The sequence below is a fragment of the Mirounga leonina genome, unplaced genomic scaffold (genome assembly GCF_011800145.1).
Source record: "Mirounga leonina isolate KUSES-001 unplaced genomic scaffold, KU_Mleo_1.0 Mir_418, whole genome shotgun sequence".
Classification (NCBI taxonomy): domain Eukaryota; kingdom Metazoa; phylum Chordata; class Mammalia; order Carnivora; family Phocidae; genus Mirounga; species Mirounga leonina.
In genome coordinates, this window is record NW_023270739.1 from 3873069 (window position 1) to 3894244 (window position 21176).

General features: G+C 44.7%; 1 protein-coding gene across 1 annotated transcript in view; it reads right to left on the reverse strand.

Annotated features, from left to right (window-relative positions):
• The window catches only part of SREBF2 (sterol regulatory element binding transcription factor 2), a 64602-nt gene that overhangs the window by 31979 nt on the left and 11447 nt on the right, over positions 1 to 21176 (reverse strand). The window contains exon 2 of the mRNA XM_034987394.1: positions 200 to 625. Coding sequence (XP_034843285.1) covers positions 200 to 625 — 426 coding nt within the window. The remainder of the gene's footprint in view (positions 1 to 199; positions 626 to 21176) is intronic.

Consider the following 21176-nt stretch of genomic DNA (forward strand, 5'->3'; position numbering starts at 1 on the left):
GCACAACAGATCCTAGGGTGTCTGAGGAGCCAGAGTGTGAGCTGTTCCTGTACCACCGTCCTTGCTGCCAGTGACCCCCAAACTCCTAAGACTCTGTCATCCCCAAAGAGGGCAGAACCGTCTACCCCACAAGTGTCTGCAAACTGGCACAGAACCTTTTGAGCAAACGAATCACTATCCTGTCTGACTTCTGAATCACCTTGAAAGCTGGTCGCCGCATTCTGGTATATCAAAGGCTGCTGGATGATCCTCGTCTGCGGAGCGGTGCTGAACGTCGGGGTGATCATCACCGTCTGCTGGGGCAGCTGGGCCTGGGGCTGGGGCTGGGGGCGGGGCTGAAGAACAGGAGTTGCCCGCGGCGGGGTGGGCACCGTGCTGGGGGGAGCCTTGACCTGCAGGGCTGGAGCCTGGGGGGAAGCGGCCGAGGGAGAGAAGGCAGGTAAAGGGACCTGGCTGAAGGACCGCTGCTGCATCGAGGGGTCCCCGGCTCCGCCTCCCCCATTGCTGCCGCCCCCGCCGCTGCCACTGCCGCTGCCCCCGCCGCCACCGGGGAAGGAGCTACACAGCTGCTCTGGAAACAAGTCCGGGAACTCTCCAACTTGATTGCTGACAAACTGCAGCATCTCTGTGAATACACAAAAAGGAGTAATTTTATTGCCATCCAAAATATCCATTAACTTTCAAATTTGCTTAAGAAACGGAGGCATGCAAATCAAAAGGCTTTCCCACGACCACAGCAGAAATGGGTCAGGAGACCCTCACCAACCTCTCAGGAGGAGAACCACCTGGGCTCAGACGGCCAACCAAGGGACAGGTGAGAGGACTTCACGTCTTTGATGTTCTCTCTCCACACCCTACCTCCAGGCCCTTTCTACCAACTTTCCTGATTATATCAGGCTGAACAGGAGCCACCTCTGTGCTAGGTTGAGTATTGCTTTTGGAGATTACTGCTGGTCTCATTTTACAATTGGAGACCCTGGGGTGGAAAGTGGGGAGTCGCTGTCCTAAGGCTTCTGAGCCCAGTAGCCTCAGGTGTGAAGCCACCTCCAATCTCAGCACTGCTCCCCCGGACAGAGCAGGAGTGTGGGAGTCAGGAGGGTCTGGCTGCGAAGTTGTGCCAGACCCTAATCGGCTCTCACCCCAGGCAGCCTTCCCTCCTCACCACAGGCAGGCCCTGGGCCTTCTCTCCGAAAAGGACATAGCCCTGGGCACTGTTGGTACCCTCAGGAACATTCAGGGATGATGAAGTTGATGGCCTCCGAGTCATGGAACTTTAGGGATGGAGCGGATGGAAAGATCATAATCAAAGTCCAGAACAGGGAAATAACTTGGCCAAGGTCCTGCAGCTCATCAGGGCACAGTGAGGATTAGAACGCCCAGCTTCATGTTCTTCCTCTGCACCACAGTACACTCACTGCCAGAAGGCTGGGCCAGAGCAACCCCAGCCCTGGACTCCGCGCTCTAGAGGGCTGGGCCCCTTTGGGCAAGGAGTCTGTGGGACCCGGGGGATGTGTCCACCTGGAGACCATGGCCCCCTTCTAGATTATGTTCCAAGTACCTGGGACCCCTAAGTTCCCAGCCCAAAGGGCCTTAAGCCTGCCCCCAGGGCTTCTTCCCCAAGTTCATCCTCCCTGAAATTTACCAAAACCCAACTTATTCCATAACTAAAACTCATCTCTTATAACTCCTGCCTCCCCACAGGGCTGATCCCCATTAGAAGTCTGGGACCTCAGCTTTGTCGCAGCTATTTTCAGACCTACAGTTCTTCATGTTGCTTCCATTCCCTCCCCTTTCCTCTCCAACACATTCCCAAGAAGCTACTGCTTGTTCCTGAACGGTACACCCTTCTCTCTAAACATTCAAGGCCACACGATGCTCTGATTTAGCCACCAAAATACCCCAAACCAAAAACAAACCAAAAACAAAAAACACCACCTCTTTTCATTCCCCCGAACCTCCACCAGCAAGTCCCTCCCACACTCCCAGGTCTCTAACAGACGTGTGTGTGTGTATGTGCGTGCACATGCATGCACATGCATGCACATACACACATGCCAGTAGTGGGTCTGGGCTATGAAGTCTTATGTTGGGCAAGCAGAAAGCCACTGGGGGTTTCTAGGGTAACCATACAGGGCGACTGAAGCTTAGCAGTTCAGTACTTCCAGTATTCCATCAGTTCAACCTACTGGCAAAACAGCATCTTGTAAGATCAAAGATTACACTGTGTAGTGGTATTATTTACCAACACCTCAACACTCTGCTGTGTCCCCTCGACACTCAGCCGGCTGTGTGTGGGAAGGAGAAATGGGCACATTGCCACAGATATTGTAACTGGTACCAACCAATTCCAATTCCTTGTACGTGATTAAACTAAGAAATGTCCTTAAAATCAGCACAAAATTCAAACAAAACACACTTTATTGCTGACACAGTCCAAGTACAACACAAGATTTATAAAACGGTTTAAGGAAAAGCTTTAAGAGAAAGCTAATAATCTGCTGAGCTTTCCAGAATTCCCATAAAATTCTTACTCTGGGGAATCAGAACATCACTCACTGACTGACTGTTTTAATCCATGGAACGCTAAGGAGCACATAAGGGAACAGAGGCCAGAGGCCTGGAAGATGGGCACGGGCTTCGGTACTAGCTGGGTCTCAAGACGCCGCCTACCCAGCTGTGTGAACGTGGGCAAGCCACCTCTCTACATCCTGGTTTCCTCCCCACAAAAGGCTGCCTTAAGAATACTTGGCTTCTTGGGCGCGTGGGTGGCTCAGTTGGTTAAGCGACTGCTTTCGGCTCAGGTCATGATCCTGGAGTCCCTGGATCGAGTCCCGCATCCGGCTCCCTGCTCGGCAGGGAGCCTGCTTCTCCCTCTGACCCTCCCCCCTCTCATGTGCTCTCTCTCTCTCTCATTCTCTCTGTCTCAAATAAATAAATAAAATCTTTAAAAAAAAAAAAAGAATACTTGGCTTCTTTGTTGTAAGGATGGATAAAACAATTTGTGCAGAGTGTTTGGCGAGAGGCAGACCCTGGTCCCTGTTAGTGGTAATTCCAGAGCACCTAGCGCCTGGGCACTTGACTCCACTTATCTCATCTGGTTGAGTGTTCTCCAAAACCTTTCATGGAGAAAGACATGAGCTGGCACAGCGAAGTAACCTGCAGAGGTCACAAAGCTTGTTCACAAAGCAGGTTAAGAGTGTGTAAGCAGATGGGATGTGAAGGCTTAAATTTAAAAAAAAAAAAATCCTTTTCAACCCACACACGACAAGCTCCAGTGGTGTTATCTGCAGCCAGGCGGACAGGCACTGGGCTGAGTGGCGCAGAGGGACCCCTTAAGACCAAGCATTTGAAGGAAGAAGTAATGGGAAGAGGCTCTTTGAGCCCCCGCTCCAGCAAGGCATGCGGGGTCTTCCTGGGACCCCATCTGGTCTGCAGTGACAGAGAAGGGGAGAGGCCCCACCAGCTGGAACGAGGCCTGGAGAACCAAGGCACCGAAAGCCCACCCTGAGTGCAGTTTTTCTCTAAAGCTCCATGCTACACCCTGTGGGAGCATCCTAATGTCTCGTGTTCGCTGCTCCAATCACTGGAGTGTCACAATTACACCAGCTTTCATTTCCGCCGAGAGCCATGAAACCCAGAAAAGACAGGCCCGGAAGAAGGCACAGGTTTTATGGGGCTTTGAAAATGAAGTTCCAGATCCTGCACCATGAGCTGTGGTCCCTAGAGCGGAAGGCCAGACTTAGGCCTCCTGGGAGCTAGGCGGGCCACCCCTAGGCCTGCAAACCCTAGCTTACCTGGCAGGGGTGCTCCTGGCGGTTACCTTCTGCAAACAAGCCACAGTCCCATTTTTTAGCTGCTTCTTAAAGTAAGGGATAAGTTTGCTTAATAAAGTAAGCTGGGCCCCAAGAAACTACCCCTGGGTTTTGGTCTCTTTAAAAGCTCATAATCAGAATCAGAGGCTGTGACTGTCACCTGTGTATTGCAATCAGTCCAGAGCCTCCTCCAGAGACCCCAAGTTCACGTGCACTTCATGGAGCATGCAACCTGGAGGAAACATCAAACACTCTGCCTGGCCCAGCCAGCAGCATCTGCCTGGCCCAGCCAGCAGCATCTGCCTGAGAGTAAGGTGACCCAAAATCTGGGCAGATTACTTTTGGTCAGGAATATAGAGTTGAATGCCCCAGCTGAGGTAACACACTGTCTTCAAACCACATAGTCAGTGAGCCAACAATTCTTCAGCAGGCATTTGCTACCTAGCCCAGGTAGGTGCTAAGAGAACCATTTTACAAAGGTCATTTATTCTTCTTATATTTTGTATTTATTATCACTTTGTGTTAGATAATGTTTTAAAATAACTTTTTCAAGGGGCGCCTGGGTGGCTCAGTCGTTGGGCGTCTGCCTTCGGCTCAGGTCGTGATCCCAGGGGTCCTGGGATCGAGCCCCGCATCGAGCCCCGCATCGGGCTCCCTGCTCCGCGGGAACCCTGCTTCTCCCCCTCCCACTCCCCCTGCTTGTGTTCCCTCTCTCGCTGTGTCTCTCTCTGTCAAATAAAAAAATAAAATAAAAAAATAAAATAAAAAAACTTTTTCAAAATCATAAAAGTCACACTCACTATAGAAAAAGTTTAGAAAAAAGTTAAATGAAAAAAAGAAATCCAGCAATTCCACCCCCCTGAGACATCTATTGTCAATGTTTTGATGTGTCCTTCCTAAGAGCAAGGCTTGCTTGCACACACAAGCACGTGTGTGTGTCTGTGAGAACAGTCACAAAAGTGGGATCGCACTGAAGATGCTATTTTGTACCCTGCTCCCTTTATTTAGCAACACATGAGAAGTAGTCAGTGTCAACCATTATGGATATGACGGCAACCTTTGAGAGTCCCACAGTACTGTATCGTAGCATATTGTATTGACACCCTAGAATTTAACCACTTGGTGATGACAAGTGGCTGTGTTCAATTTTTTAGCATGAACAACTCTTTTTTTTTTTTTTTTTAAGATTTCTTTATTTAGGAGAGAGAGCACTAGTGGGAGGGGCAGAGGGTGAGGAAAGGAGAATCTCAAGTGGGCTCTCAGCTCAGCACAGAGCCCGATGTGGAGGCTCGATCTCACAACCCTGAGATCACGACCTAAGCCAAAAGCAAGAGTTGGACACTTAACCGATTGTGCCACCCAGGTGCCCCAGAGTGAAGAACTCTTACAAAAATCTTTTCCCACTGATCTGATTTGGGATAAACTTCTAGAAGTTGATGGCTGGGTCAAAGGACAGGTATGTGTGCTTTGGGGAGGCTATAACAATCTATGCTTCCCCACATCTGTTTCTGTCATTCAGACAGTGGGGAAAGAATGACATCAAACTGTTTGGGCTTGCATGGATGAGCGCTAAATGAGGTTGGATGTCTCCCTGCCAATTTTATTGGCCATTTGTATTTCTTCCTTTGTAAATTGCTCTTGACCTTTGTGCATTTTTCTCTTGGGCTATTTGTATCATTTTACTGATTTGAAAAAATTTCATATACTACGGGTATTTCCTCCTTCTTATATATGTGCAAATATCTGCCGCACTGTTTTTTTTTTTTTTATTGAAGTACGGTTGATATACAATCCACTTTATTTTTCTTTTAATTTGTTGAGAAAAAAGAGGGGCACCTGGGTGGCTCAGTCAGTTAAATGCCTGCCTTCAGGCTCAAGTCATGATCTCAGGGTCCTGGGATGGAGCCATGCCACCCCCCCCCAAAAATCAGGCTCCCTGCTCAGTGGGGAGTCTGCTCCTCCCTCTCCTTCTGTTCCTCTCTCTTTCCCTGCCCCCCTTCCCCCCTGCTCCTGTGTGCTCTCTTATCTCTCTCAAATAAATAAATAAAATCTTTAAAAAAACAAATTTGTTGAGAAAAAAGAATGGCATAGTGATTAAGTTATCACGCCCTAGCACTATAACTTGGGGTAAGTTTTACTTCTCTGGGCCATAGTTTTCTCATCTATAAAATGGGGATGCTGAGAGAGAGTTTGCATGGAATCTAAAGCACAGTGCCTGGCACTCGGTAGTAGCCTAGTGCACGTTATTCGTGACAGCTCTTTTTGACAGTTTTGCTTGGACTCTTGTTTTGAAAATTTGAATTTGTTCCAATGCATTTGGCTTTATTAGGGAACAATTTGGGCATATCATGAATTTCGTGTTTACTTATGCATGAGAGAAACACTAGGAAATGCAAAAACATACCCAAGTGAAATGAGCCACACAAAATGAGCACAGTTGCATCCCTCAAACATCCACCAGCTTCGTCAGGTCAGTGCATGTGTTATGAACCATAACCATCCACATCTGGATCAGAACTTTCTATCGGACTACAGACTGCCCTCCATCCATCACCTCACAGAAACTCAGAAGCTGTAACTTCTAACATCCACTTCCACAAGCAAACCTCAGGTCTTTTTAAGGTAAGGGGTCCTATTTGTTGTGGTATTTCTGTATTTCTTACCCACTGAATATCTGTAAAACTGAGCTGTTTTATTGGGTTCTTAACTTTTAGTCTTCTCATTTTCTCTTTTTTTGTCACCTCTGAAGATTTCGAGTGTTGTGACCCAAATCCCATTTCCCCCATAAGCCCTACGGTTTGCATTACATGATTTTGCTCAGTGCAGTGATTTTTAGGAATGGATATGTTGCATTACAGCAGAAAGGACTGTATACAAGTGCTAATACCGTGTAATGAAATTACATGGTTTTTGTGTTACACTGAAAAGGTCCCTCATCCCCAAGATTATAAGGATATTCACCTAAACTTTCTTCATTTAGTGTTGTTCATTTAATCTTGCACATTAGATCTGCCCAAACAACGTAAGAACACGGAATAAGTGTGGTATGTGATGTTTGTAGGCTGCTGGGAATCAGATGGACCACAGCCAGTGAGCGAGAGGGAGGTAAACACAAAAGAGTTAATTCCCAACAAGTACGCTTCTTAAGAAACAAGTATCCTGCTTTCAAGCTGATGATCCTATCTTCCCTCCTAGGATGTTTTTTTTCTAATAATTAAGAAAAAAAAAATCAAATGTAGACTAGTATCAAACCTGAGGGTCAGTAGTGAGGTAACTTTTCCTTTCTCCACCATTTTGCTATCTGTAATCACCACTGCTTTCTCAGGACCTGAAACATTATTACCCCCATTCAGGTCACCCAGAAGAGCAGTTCAGAAGCTGAAATGCAAAGAATGTAAGGAACATAGGGACAATTATAACAGGCAAATTGGTGCCTAAAATCACTCCAAACACCAGGGGGCACATCTGCTAAGAAGCTCATAGCACAGGGACAGCATCACATACTTCAAGGGAATTCTGGGTCACCTTCTTGGGGGACAGGGAGTCTGGAGGAGGGCTGAATGACACAGGATGGCAAACTAGTGACTCAGGCATCCTATATTTTAGGCGATGGATGACTAAACTCTTTTTACTGGCAAAGAAACCACAAAGGAAAACTGGACAGGGATGTGGGGGTTCTCAAACACTTGTGTTACATAACACACACAAATGTATTACTGCATAGATCAGATATTACATAATGAAATAAAACAGTTGAAAATTAAAAGAAAAAGCAAGCACAAAGGGAAGCAAAACTCATTCTCAAATGGTCTTCTGGTCTGCTCTGTTTGGCCCTCTCTCCCTGCCTGCCCAGCTGGGGGCAGCCTCAGAGAGTCCCAGCTGGGCTGGCCAGTTCTGACTTCTCTGTCCAACACAGGGCCCCAGAGCAGCTCTCTTTCAATCAGGAGAATGATCTTCAGCACCACCTTCAATTGCTCTTTCTGTTTCTTTCCTCTGCCAGAAGTTTACTATGAACTTCTGGCAGGTCTCCTTTCATGGTACCAGGGTTCTCCTTGCTTAACTTCCATACTCTGCCTTGATTTCAACTGCAACCTCCTACCTAGTGACAATTGTCTTCTTTGAGTATCTTGTTGGTCCAACAGTCTTTTAAATCAAATCAAATCTTTTAAACACAAGCTTCAAAGCTTCCTACTAATTGCTCCCTCCTACTCCGAGGGATTTCACTTCCCACCCACCTTAGCTCATCATCCACCTGGGGAAAATACCCACACCTTTTTCTGCACATGCCTCTGGCTGGGATAGGGAGGGGAGGGAAGCCCTCTCTGTGACGGCCATACCTCACCCTTTCTGCTCTTTACCACCCTCTTCCTGTCCCAATTTCACAATTCCATTTCAAAACCACTTACAATTACTCTCAACCAGGACTCTTCTCTACCTCAGATCCAGCTGTCTTTGAGCTCTTGAACCCACTTGTGATTTATTTGTTAAGAGATGGCTCAGTTGGTTAAGCATCTGACTCTTGATTTCAGCTCGGGTCTCAGGGTGGTGAGTTTGAGCCCGGGCTCTGCACTGGGCGTGGAGCCTGTTTCTGATTCTCTCTCCCTCTGCCGCCCGCCCAACCCCCACTTGCACACACTCTCTAAAAAGAAAAAAAAAAAAAGGAAAATTATCTGAAACTTGAAAATAAGGCAAAAAAAAAAAGTGTCCTTTCAGAGTCGTACTAGAGGTAGTCATGTCTACCATGACTACATAAAGGTCATCTGATGCTCTGTGGAAACATAAATTTGTTTGACTTTCTATTTACCACAGATTGGGCCCACATTCTGTAAAGTTAGATGTTCACTTATAAAAAATTGATAAGCTGCAAATGATTTAAAAACAAACTCAAAGGCTTTATTTTTATTGCCCTGTAGGACATTAGCCAGTTTTGCATCTAAATTTGCAATCTTACTCCTGCATCCTTTTTTAAAACTACATAAATACCAGTTTCTTACACTCTCCTTTGATCCAGCTTTGTCATCTTGATGGTTTTCTCATTAATAATGTTAATAAATCCCTGATATGCGCTGATGATATATTAGTGTAAGAGTAGGTTTTTAACACTTAAAAATTTCATTTTGTCACACTACATAAGTTATATTTTTAAAGGCTTTAAAAATATATATTTTATGCTTCACAAAGTGCATGGACAAAATCTTCTACTCCCCTGTACCTCTCCAAGCACTAATCATTCTGGCAGTTTAAAAAACTGGCATCAATTCACTGAAATGCTCCCCAAAGCAACTTTCATGCAATCTGTAAAAACGGCAGTTATGCTTTCTGAACCAAAACTGGAAGGGACATATCACCTCACAATGGGACAAGATATTTTTGAAATCCAGGTTATCCTGGAAAATCTGGACAAATCTGCAATTTCTGTAAAGCATCTACTTTTGGTGAAGTGGGTATGTAAATGCAAAAGGATTTAAATGTGTTGAGCACCCACTGTGTGCTGGCCTAGAGAGATGATAAAAAAATCCGCCTTGACCTCAATGAGTTAGTGCAGTGACATAATCACAGCAGCAAGGAGGACACAGGGAAGGTGCAGGTGGAAGAGCTTCCTGAGGGAGCTGGACTGAAGGCTGATGGGCACCCAAAGTAAATTCTCGGCCCAGGGAATCTCACGAGCCAAGGCTTGGAGGCAGAGAACTAGCACTGCTGAAGAGAATGGGCAACTGGTAGGGCACCAGGCTGGGCAGGTAGTCAGGGTCAAATCATGTCAGGTTCTATAGCTCATGCTGATGAACTTGGGTCTTTCTCCTTATTAAAGAAGAAAACGCCATAGCAAGTCATCCAACAATGCTCTAGGAAGGGGCGCCTCTCTGGCTCAGTGGTTGCTCATGCTGGTTGTACAGTGGGGCCGCTGGCCTCCCCAGAACCCCATGACATCATGAATGCATTAAGTATCATTCTGAGCACAAACTTAAGACTGAAGTCTGACTTGAGAGGATAATATCAGAATAGCTGAAACAAAAACTTGGATAACTTCACCAACTGATGAAAAGAATCTGAAAACTGATTCAAGAAAAGTTCTAGTTATATATGAGGTTCTAGAAAATGGCCCACACTGGAAACAGGCCACCTCCAAGGACTATGTGAAGGAAGTGTGGCAAAGAATCATAATAAGGGAGAAAAGCAGGATGTCAAAAAGCTAAACCAAGAACTAACTAGAAGGCCAAACAGAAAGGGGATTCCCAAGTATAAATTCAAAGGGAACTGGCTGAAGAAAACCTGGCTATCAGATTAGCAATGCAAGTGCCATGCTGCCTTTGGAAAAGAACTCTCCGAGACTCAGTTTCTTGTAGATATGGGAACAATCCAAACTCTGATATATGTATATATATCACATACACACACGGGTATGTGTATACAAATATACACACACATATATACATTTTATATATATTCATGTCCATATATATGAATACGTCCAGAACATTAAAAAAGTATTTGATTCTTTCAGGTTTTTTTTTTTTTTAACGTAACAAATATGAAAGGGCATCATCTCCAGGTTAGATTCTAATTTAACCCTTGATTAAAAGCCAGTGGTCACACTACTGATTTTTTTTTTTTTTAAGATTTATTTATTTGAGAAAGAGAGAGAGCACAAGCGGGAGGGCCAGAGGGAGAGAGAAACTTAAGCAGACTCCATCTTGAGCACAGAACCTGACGTGGGGCTCGATCTAATGACCCTGAGATCATGACCTGAGCTGAAACCAAGAGTCGGACTGCGCCACCCACGCGTCCCACACTATTGATGTTTAAAAGCAAAAATAACTCAGTGACGATGCTAATAAACTTATTTTCTAATTAGAGATCACATTTATATTTTATTTAAAAGTACGGAGGTGGTTATGACTAAAATTAATTTCATGTTGATTCTAGGTGGACAACATAATAATAGCTATCACTGATACCTACTTAGTACTTTATGCAAACCCTAAGCCCAGTATTATTCTTTTGCTTAATAAACGAAGAAAATAAGATTCAAAGAAATTAAATTACTTGCCCGAGTCCCCCTCATAAGATAGAAACTGGCTGAACCAAGATTTGAATTGAGATCAGATTTAGGTTTATCTGAATCTCTCCTCTATGCATACTATTTTCCCCTATAAAACAAACATTTCTTGGATTTTACATTTATGCTCATCACAACTTGGAAGAGAGATGCAAGAGAGACCTGAAGTGACAATAAAGTAAGGAGAATTTAGGGGTGTGTGTGGAGAGGGGTGGTTATGTAATCCATCTCATTAATTCCAATATTAAGTTCAGTGCTAATGGAAGATTAATCTCAAGGTAAGCATGCATGTAACTGATTCACTGGGGGAATAGAGGGGAGATATTTTTGCCTGGCTATTTGTATTTTGTGAGCATATCTTCCTATTCAAATGATTCCATTTATTCTCCAAATGAGACTCCTGCTGCCTTGATAAGATGCTCTTTCTAGAAGTCTCTCTCTCTTTTGAAAAATACAAATCAGTAAAGACACGCCCGTTAAGACATGCATTCAACAAACATTAACTGAGTTTGCTATGTGCCAGAACAAAATTAAATGCCTTCAAGAGGTACATGTTCTGATGGCAAAACCCTGTTACAAACATCTGCCTCGGCCAGGTGCCAAGTGTTGCGATAAAAAGAGGTACACAACGCGGGAAGAACCTGTAGTGTATGTTACTTAAAAAGCTTTTGTTGGGGGCGCCTGCTTCTCTCCCTACGTTCTCTCTCTCTCTCTGTATCTGTGTCTTAAATGAATAAATAAAAAAATCTTAAAAAAAAAAAGCTTTTGTTGTTGATTTTTACTGCTATTTATCTGTTTCTGTGTAAGTATATATTTATACGCAAAGTTTAAACATGATTTTTTTTTTTTTTTTTTTTTTTACTGGAAAAGCACCTCATTAGCATTGCCACCCAGTTGTTTTTGCTTTTAACACCTTGCTGGCACGTTCACACATACTGTGGTATATAATCTTCAAATCACCCCGTGAGGTAGCTGTTTAAGTACTCTTTGAAAAAAGAGTTAGTACATGTAAAACACGCAGAACAGTGCCAACACGCCGACACAAAAGTTCTTGAAAAGTGGTGGTGGTGACACAGGAAGAAACAAGTCCAAGTCCAAAGAGGGGGTGACCTGCACACGGTCGTAGGCAGGTGGCTAAGCGAGCGGCAGTCTCCCCTTCCTCTTCCCAAGCCTGTGCTCTTTTCGCAAGCACCCTGCCCCAGGAGTCGCCCCAACAACCATACTGTGGGACTTCCTCTCCGGAAGTCCCTCCTGGCGGATGCCCTGCCTCATGGGCCGGGCTCAGAATGCTGCAGTCAATAACCAAACATGGCACCACCCTGGGTCCCAGCCAATCCTTACCTAACACCAAAGTAGGGGCATCAGATAGTTGGCACCCCACTTTTGAAAGGCTGTTCCTCTTCTTCTACTTATTACTTTGAAATGCCTGCTCTGAGAAAGAGGTTAAGAAGAGACTTTGAACAACAACTAAGAAGAAAATATCTGAGCCAATGAGTAGTAACAATAATAAAAATAGTATAGAACTGTTAACAGTTACTAAGCTCTTGCTATTTGTCAGCGACTGTGTTAAGCACTTTGCATAGATTTCCTCATTTAATCTCCATAACACTTTGAAGGAGACACCATTATCACCTCCACTTCACAGACAAGGAAAATGAGGCACAGAGAGGTTAAGTAACTTGTCCAACGTCGCCCAGTCAGCAGGTGGTGGAGCTGGAATTTGAGGTCAAGCTCTCGGCCACCACACTGTACAGATGCATTCGTTCTATTACTGAATGGACGTCACCAAACAGACCCTGGCACCAGGCAGATGCTCGTTAAGTGCCTCACTCACAAATGAGAGCCAAAATCCCCCACTAAAAAAGGGAAGGACTATCATCTCTGGTCTTCCCGTATTTCTGGCTCTTCACCTGCTCCGCCCTGCACCGTACTGCTTTCACTCTCCTGGAAAGAGACTGAAAGGTGAGCAAGATGCAGAGTGAGGAACTCCCAGGAACCGATCCTGCACGGTCCTGTTCTGGAAGACAAGGGCATCACACTTCACAGTGCCAGGTAACCAAGTGTCAACAAAATCAGGTGCAAGCTGAACCACCCTCCTGACTCTCCTGGGGGCAGTCTCCATAGCGGGGGATCTCAAACTTGTTCAGTCCTAAAACCAGCCAGGCAATGGTGAAAGACCCCAACAACCCACCATCCCATCCTTCCACTCTACCACCCTCAAACCTCCCTAAGACTAAGGACAAAACAAATACCCGCAAAGCAGGTTTTTAAGTAGTGCTACAAATCCACCCAGCGCCTGCATATACTGTGTGCTATGGTGTTGGGAGCTGGAGGATGCTGAGCACCTAGCAGGGGACCCAGCCCAGAGCTCCAGGGCTCCAAAGGGTTGGTTACCCTCCCCCTCCCCATCTCACAGGGAAGACAAAGAAAGCCAAGCAATTCCCACCCACTGTGATAACGGCAAGAATAGCCAAGTGCCTCCCAAAGAAAGGGCCTGTCTGGGAGTGGAGACAGGACTGATCCATGCTGGATGGCAGTGGATGAAGTTTTAGGAGTCAGAGAAAAGGAAGGTTATTGCAGGCAAAGGAAACAGGCTAAACAAAACCACAGCACCAGGAAATGCCCTGCAAGCAGCTGAAATGGAGAGAGCATGGAACAGAGTGGAGAGATGCAGCTGCTTATAATTAAGTTGTGAAAGGCCTTAATGGCACCCTAAGCATTTGGCTCTTATTTTGGAGGCAAGGAGAGGCACAGAAAATGTAGTGGACATTTGCCACTTTTGTTGTTTGTCCATCATCTGACCGAGCCTCCCACTGGCACCGATATTCCTTGTGGAGAACCCCCACTGGATGGTCTCAGTGGGAGGTAAGGCTTCCTGTCTGTCAGCCCAGATTCATGCAGACCCCCAACCAGGAGCGTGGCTCTTGCGGAAGTGACCCAGGAAGGCAGTGGGGTCCTCACCCAGTTGCCCCTGGGCTATCCTTAGCTGAACTCTGCTGCTGAGCCTCCCTTGGTTCTGGCCCATTTTCCAAGTTTGGCTCTGCAGCTTTTCTGGTCAGTCTGTGCGCCACTGTCCTTCCAATAAACTCTTCTGTTCAGGCTAGCCAGAGGCAGTTTCCATGGCTTATCGCCAAAACTCCTGACTAATACAGAAGCACATGGAAGCAGCGGAGGGAGGCACCAGATCAAAACTGTGTTTGAGAAAGGTAACAATAGTTACCAGGATTGTAGTCTGCATATCCCACACATCAAGTGCCTTTCAAAAGGGCTGTTCCCTCAGCCTAGAACATGACTGACTCCTCTCTCCTGCCCCTTTAGCTTTAAGACCTCAGCTTCCAAGGTACCTCCACAAGAAACCTCTGATCCCACCCCTCCACTCCTTAGGTGCCCCTCCTGGATGCCATCCCAGACCTGGGGGTTCTTAGGCACTTTGCAGTTTGAGAACCTCAGTCCTATACTGTACTCTGGCCACACTGAATCCCATGTTCCCATAACACGCCAAATTATTCCCAACTCTGGTCCCAATTCTGTCAAAAATGAACACCCTGACACTTCTCCTTTTTAAAGTTCTATTCACTCATCCTTCACATCTTGGCTCAAATGCCAAAGTCCCTGTGAAGATATTGCTAATTCCCTTCCTTGGAGTTTGTCCCTCTGTTATGGCCCCTGTTGCATTTCGCTTTGTATTAGATCTGGTTGTTAGGAGGTCAGCTCCCTGAAAGGACTGTTTCACTCATCTCTAATACCCCAAAGAGTCTAACACTGTGCTGCGAATATAGTGAATACTCATTCATACTGAATTGATTTGAACAAATTTTAAAAATTATATTAAAAATTTTAAAAATAGGGGAGGGGGTGAGAGGATGGGTTAGCCTGGTGATGGGTATTAAAGAGGGCACGTTCTGCATGGAGCACTGGGTGTTATGCACAAACAATGAATCATGGAACATTATATCAAAAACTAATGATGTAATGTATGGTGATTAACATAACAATAAAAAATTAAAAAAAATAAAAATTTAAAAAATAACTTCTGACCAGAGCAGGGGCTCCTAGACAGGCTTCCTGAGTCAAGGACACCTCCCACCTCATTCGCACAGGGTAGGAAAGAGTATGGCAACCCACGTTAGAAGGAACAAATTCAACTCCTGACTCCACCAGCATGGGAAACCTTGGGCAATTCATTTTATCTCTCAGTGTCTCATCTGCAAAATGGGAATAAAAGTCAAGCATCTACCTCACAGCACTGTCAGGAAAGCAAACGTCTCAGAAGAACTTCTGAAAAGTACAAGGCTTCACCATAAATGTCACACTTAGCAAGGAGCATTATCTCGCCGTTGCTGTGGGATGGTGAAGGCCTGAGCTGAGCAGACACCAGTTTAACAAGGCAGCTCTACATCTGGTTCGCAGACAGGAATTTACCACTGGTCCAAACCAGATTCTGAACCCAACAGACCAGTTCCACTGGCCAGATGCAGAAGCCAGATTATAAGGGTCATTTTGACACATATTCATTAGCAATTCCAAAGGGCCTAAGTAATGCAGAAAGAGCCCTGCTTTTTCAGTTTCCAAGTCGGTCAATGGTTTAGGATTAGTTTCCCCAGGGAGCCTTACCTGGAGCCCAGCCTCTGGGATCCTCCTACTCTAAAAAAACTCCACCGTGTCAACCAACTTTAACCCTTGAATCCTGTGGTCCGAAAATGGAACATTTTACCCTGCACTCTGTGACTACTCCTTTGGTCCCGCCCACCACACCTACAAAAGCCCTTTCAAAAGGAAGAAATAAACATTCCAAAACGGTATTATAAAGAAGGCCCTTTGGTCCTAAGAGTCAACTTGCAAAGTGAAGTTCCTCTTTTATTCTCAGATACAGTCAAAAGAGAATGTCAATTCCTGTCTTCTTCCTTTTATGTGCTTTGGTTCACTTCTTGCAGCACCTGTGACATACACCTGCCCAGCCCCCACCTTACAGCAGAAACTAAGGCTCAGAGAGGCGCTGCAGGGGAAGTCACTGGAAGTGCAAGTGATGAGGGAACAGAAGGCTGGCTGGAGACAAAGCATAAGCCAACACCCTGCAACCTCCCCTCACCTCCCACTCCTGGGTGGGACGTGCGACATTCTTCCAGGAAGTTCCCAACTATCTTAATGTTAACGCCTTACTAGAGGGGTAAACAACCTTAACTTGACAATGGCGAGGCCTCCAGTATCCTGTGAGTCTTCTTTAACATGCGAAAATCCTTTCCCTTTTCCTTACCTTTCCCTTTTCCTTACCTTTCCCAACCCCTAGTATATAATCAGCCACCCCTCACAACCCCAGTGCAGCAGCTCTTTCTGCCCACGGGTCCTGTCCCTGTGCTTTAATAAACCACCATTTTGCACCAAAGATGTCTCAAGAATTCTTGAGTCAGCTCCGGACTCCACCCCACTGAACCTCACTAATATTCTAAAACTTCATCATATGGCGCCCGAACATGGGGCTTTGAGTCTTTACATCTGCACTCTGAGCTTCGGTGCAAAATTCGTGAGTACTTTCTCTCTTACTTTACTCCCATTTCCGGGGTTCTTCAAGGAGTATGGTCTTACTGGAACACTTTCATGCCAATTGCTCAGGCTGCAATCCTCTAGCCGTGGCTACTCCATGGGGAGGAGAAAGCCTGCCTTTTGGCTGGAAGTTGGTACCTGGCTGGGATGGTAATAAGATCCAGAAACTTGATGCCCTTTCTTTATTCCTGTCCTTATACAAAGTTGTCTGTCTTGGGCATGGGGCAGCCACCTAAGTCACCAGGACGGCTGCCAATCTTAAGACTCCCTTGTGAGGTTTCCTCCGGATTGATCTAATGTGATCCCCTTCACATCCCTGGTCTAGCCACTTCTGGCCGCAGGGACCGCCACTGGGAGCCGGCTGAAACCAGTACCCGACTGAACTAAAACCCAACCAGGGACTGTTTCCTAGGGAAGTTGGCTGTAAAGACTACATGTGTTGGAATGTCACTTAGACCATGCTGGATTTCAATCTTTACTGTTTTCTGTCAGTGTTCCCCTACTAACTAAATTGGGTAATTTTCCTTGTAAAACTTTTCTAGCGTTTTCCATGGGTTAAAAGTGGCAGGGCAATAACACAACTTTCAGGGTATAGGACGGCACAGTATCTTAGTCCATTCACCAGGCACCCATCAGCAGCCTAGGATGCGATGGGGAAGGGGAGGGACGCCGGCATCCCTCATACGGGCCTTTTACAGCAGGAATGCCTTCACGGAAAGGCAGGATGGTGATCAATAGTGATTTTTGTTGAGGGACACCTCCAGTCGCTTTTGACACCTGGAACCTCTGACCTATCCTGCGCGGGATGCCACCCGGGAATCAGGGGGAGGGGGAGGGATTTTGGTAACGGACCTTCTTTACTTTTCTGGGAGCATGGCCTTAGCAGGCTTCTTTGGTTCCCAAGGACTCTCCTTTGGGGTGCCTTTTAACCCACTAGCAACAATTTGGTTTACAAAACTTAGGAAAGGACTAAGCTCCTGTAACACTGCATGGCCTCTGTGGGATCTATCCGTTAGATCTCTGCAGGAAATAGGGCACATGGACCTAGGGTAACTTCATTGCTCGTACCTAGGCCTTCATTGTTCTACATCAGGACCCCAACCTAAGGGGCCTTTTGCAGAATGTGATTGACTGATGTGTCCGCTAGTAAACCCACTCGTGACATATTGGATGATAATTATCTAAATAGGCCTCCTCCGACCAAACCCAGGTTGCCAGAGGAAACACAGGCCATTCCTAGCAAAGGGGACTCTGACTCTCTCTCTGTTCCTCCTAATAGATGTGGGGACTTCTCCTCACTCACTTCCCGGGTTAATGGCTGTAACTGGAGCCAAATGTGGTTAGTCTCCTTCGGGAGGGGGACTTTAAGGAATATTCCGTAGCAGCTGCCAAAACTCCCTTTGTTTCGGGGAAACTCCCTGTCTTCTCTGGCCCGACAGGGACTGCCTAACCCCTCCCCCTTGTTGGCGGGGAAAACAGGGCATCTGCGCCTCTATTGGAGCTGATGAGCTCTAAAACCGGGAGCTCTTTCTCCATCTTCCGGCAGCACTTTGCCTCTTCTGTCTCCTCCTCCCCCTTCTGTTTTCTCACCACCTTGGGGGCGGCCTGCATGACTGGTTTCTGTACCATCCTCGGTGCCTCAGGCACCAGGGCTCCTTTTCCCTTCACTGTCAAGGAGCATGAAGAGCACGCCCTGGACCTAACACCACCCACCAGTGTCTCAGGTAAAAATTAACAATGAGGAGGATCCAGGTGGAACATAATTCAGTATTTAAACTAAGTTAAGTTTGTTGGTTTAATTAAGATAGACATGTCTTTAAAGTTATCAGCACTAAATGTGAAACTTATTCTATAGAGGTTTACTGAAGGTCAAACAAACTCGTTATTTCTGTTGCAAGTTGTTAGCAAAAAGATGACTAAAATGATGTTTAACTGTCTGTCTCATCAAAGTTTTCATAGAAGTTAAGATAGCTTTCAAAGTCTTTGGTAACCTGATACTTTAAAGTTTGCTTGAATAAATGGGATTAATTCGTTGGACATCTAGGACTTTTCCAAATAGGATAAAATGCTAAATCACTGATTACTGGACATAGGGGTTGTGCCTTTTCACTTCTTATTGCAAAGAAACTAAAGATACTTAAATCTGTTGGTAAACATGCTTGTGCTTAACTGATTCACAAATTTGCCGTCTAAAAGAATTCTGGTGTAACAGTTCACAATTGGTTCTACTTAGTCTTCACTGGAGACTAAGGTTTCTAAGAGTGCAAAATTCTGCTAAATGTAATTAAGAATGATGGAAAATCTTTGGAAAGGAATTTTAGGTGTGGTCAGGATGGACTAAGATTGAAATGAATGGATTTTATTTTATTTTTATTTATTTTTATTTTAAAGGTACACTGGTGTAAGACTGAAATTCTCTTCTGTTCAAAAGACAAGGTTTCTTGAATTGTTCATCTGCTCTGGATAAGAAAATGTAAACGAAGGTAATTTTCTCTTGTCTGTCCAGAAAACCAGTTTCTATATGTTTTGTCATCACATCTTCAATCACTTGGTTAAAACTTCTCAATATTAAAGGAGCTAAGTTTTGCTAACAACTATAGAACCCTACATATTTATTTGCCCTTCAAATCTCTTATTGTCATCTTGGTTAAATAAAAATATTTGTTTTGTAATGATCTGTAATCCTATTCAGGCATGTGCTTTAACTTTCTAAGGTTTTAACAAACTTCCCAAGATTTAAATTGTAAATGAAGTCTCTTTAACTCATTAGGCCTTTTATTTGGTATGCTAAGTCACTCCGGAAGTACTGTTAAACAAATGATAAGCCTTAGGTAACATTTGGGTAAATGCTGTAACTATTCTAGAGGTTATATGCAATTCCTAAAGTTTTCATGTTTTTTTTTTAAGATTTTATTTATTTATTTGACAGAGAGAGACACAGCGAGAGAGGGAAAACAAGCAGGGGGAGTGGGAGAGGGAGAAGCAGGCTTCCCTCTGAGCAGGGAGCCTGATGCGGGGCTCGATCCCAAGACCCTGGGATCATGACCTGAGCCGAAGGCGGACGCCTAACGACTGAGCCACCCCAAGTTTTAATGTTTTAATATAAGCATCATTGGGGCGCCTGGGTGGCTCAGTTGGTTAAGCGACTGCCTTCGGCTCAGGTCATGATCCTGGAGTCCCGGGATCGAGTCCCACATCAGGCTCCCTGCTCGGCAGGGAGTCTGCTTCTCCCTCTGACCCTCCTCCCTCTCATGCTCTCTGTCTCTCATTCTCTCTCTCTCAAATAAATAAATAAAATCTTAAAAAAAAAAATAAGCATCATCACTCAATATTCTGGCTATTGAAGTGTTATGAAATAACCTGATTTCCTTGCCAGCTATATTGTAAACTCTCATCTCATCAGATCTTTAACCATGTCTAATCTGATTTTTTGTCATTTATAATTGTTCTTACTCTCTTGCAAAATGAGTTTCATCTTTAAGGAGATTCATAAAAAGGACTTTTAGGACAAATACAGGTAGATATTCAATATCTTTAAAATCCTAAAACTAAAATGGGTAAGAATTTCCAGACTAAAGCTGCATTCAAATTAAACAACAAATAGAAACATGGGACTAAATGAACTAAAAAGATGATTATAGTTTTGTGACTCTTGCTTGAAACATTGCTGGATCTCTAATGTTTACTCTTCCAGACTAAGGAGACTTTCTTTTAAGATATCAATGACTTACAGAAATGTGATAAAATACTCATTTGTAAACAAACCAAAGCACTTAACTTTTCTCTCTACCTGAACCCTCTAAAATTAAAAAGGTCTCAGTAAGTATTCTTTCATCCACAGCAATCATAGTCATTTGCATAAGTTCATATAAGAATCTGTTATCCTTCTAACAGGACACCATTGGAAACACTGGTTATTTTACCAAGGTTTTGACTGGAATGTCCTATTTGAGAGACATGCATAGACTCAGATGTGACCAAACAGCTTTAAGGAACTAAGGTTGACTTTATCAAACCTGGAGCCATAAAGCCCCTTGGAACTGCTGGCCTGATACCTTGCTTACAGAGTTCCCAGCAGCCTCACCAAGTGAGTAAAGAATGTCACTTCCTGGCAGGTGCAGGGAACCTCAGGACACTTTGGGGATCTCCGTGAAGAGGAATTCGCCCAAATCTACAGGTATTGCAGGCATGTCTGATGGCAAGTACTTGGCTTGGCTTCTGACCGGGAGAGGCTACTGAAAGTTCAACCTAGAGATTCCTTATAAAAGTTCCAGCAAAGCAGATTCTAAAAAGATCTATATGATCAATCACTATTCTTGCTGAGCTTATGTAAATGATTAGGCCAAGTTTGTTAAAACTGGACTTGTTTTTCAAATTAGTCCTGATTTGGCTATATCTGGAAATAAGGATTATTTTAGAGAGAAAAATTATGTTTCAATAACCCACCCCTGCAGATGTTAAATCCTAGTTTTGATTATCCTTAAATGTTTGCTTAAGTTAGACAACTTGTGGCAATTTCTCTGAAGTTTACCTCAATAGCTCATATAGACAATCTTTGTGCTTTTTATTCTGGGGGATAATAAAGGACCCCATGGGCATATGATTATTTGAACAACTGGAAAATGGGATCAATCCCCAACAATTGTATAACTCCACTAGCACCTTGACCAATTCTATGTGGCTGGGATGATAAAATCATCCCCTAAAAGCCAGAGCATATCCCACTCCATAGGGTTAACTATAGACTTGTGGAGATAATGGATGAC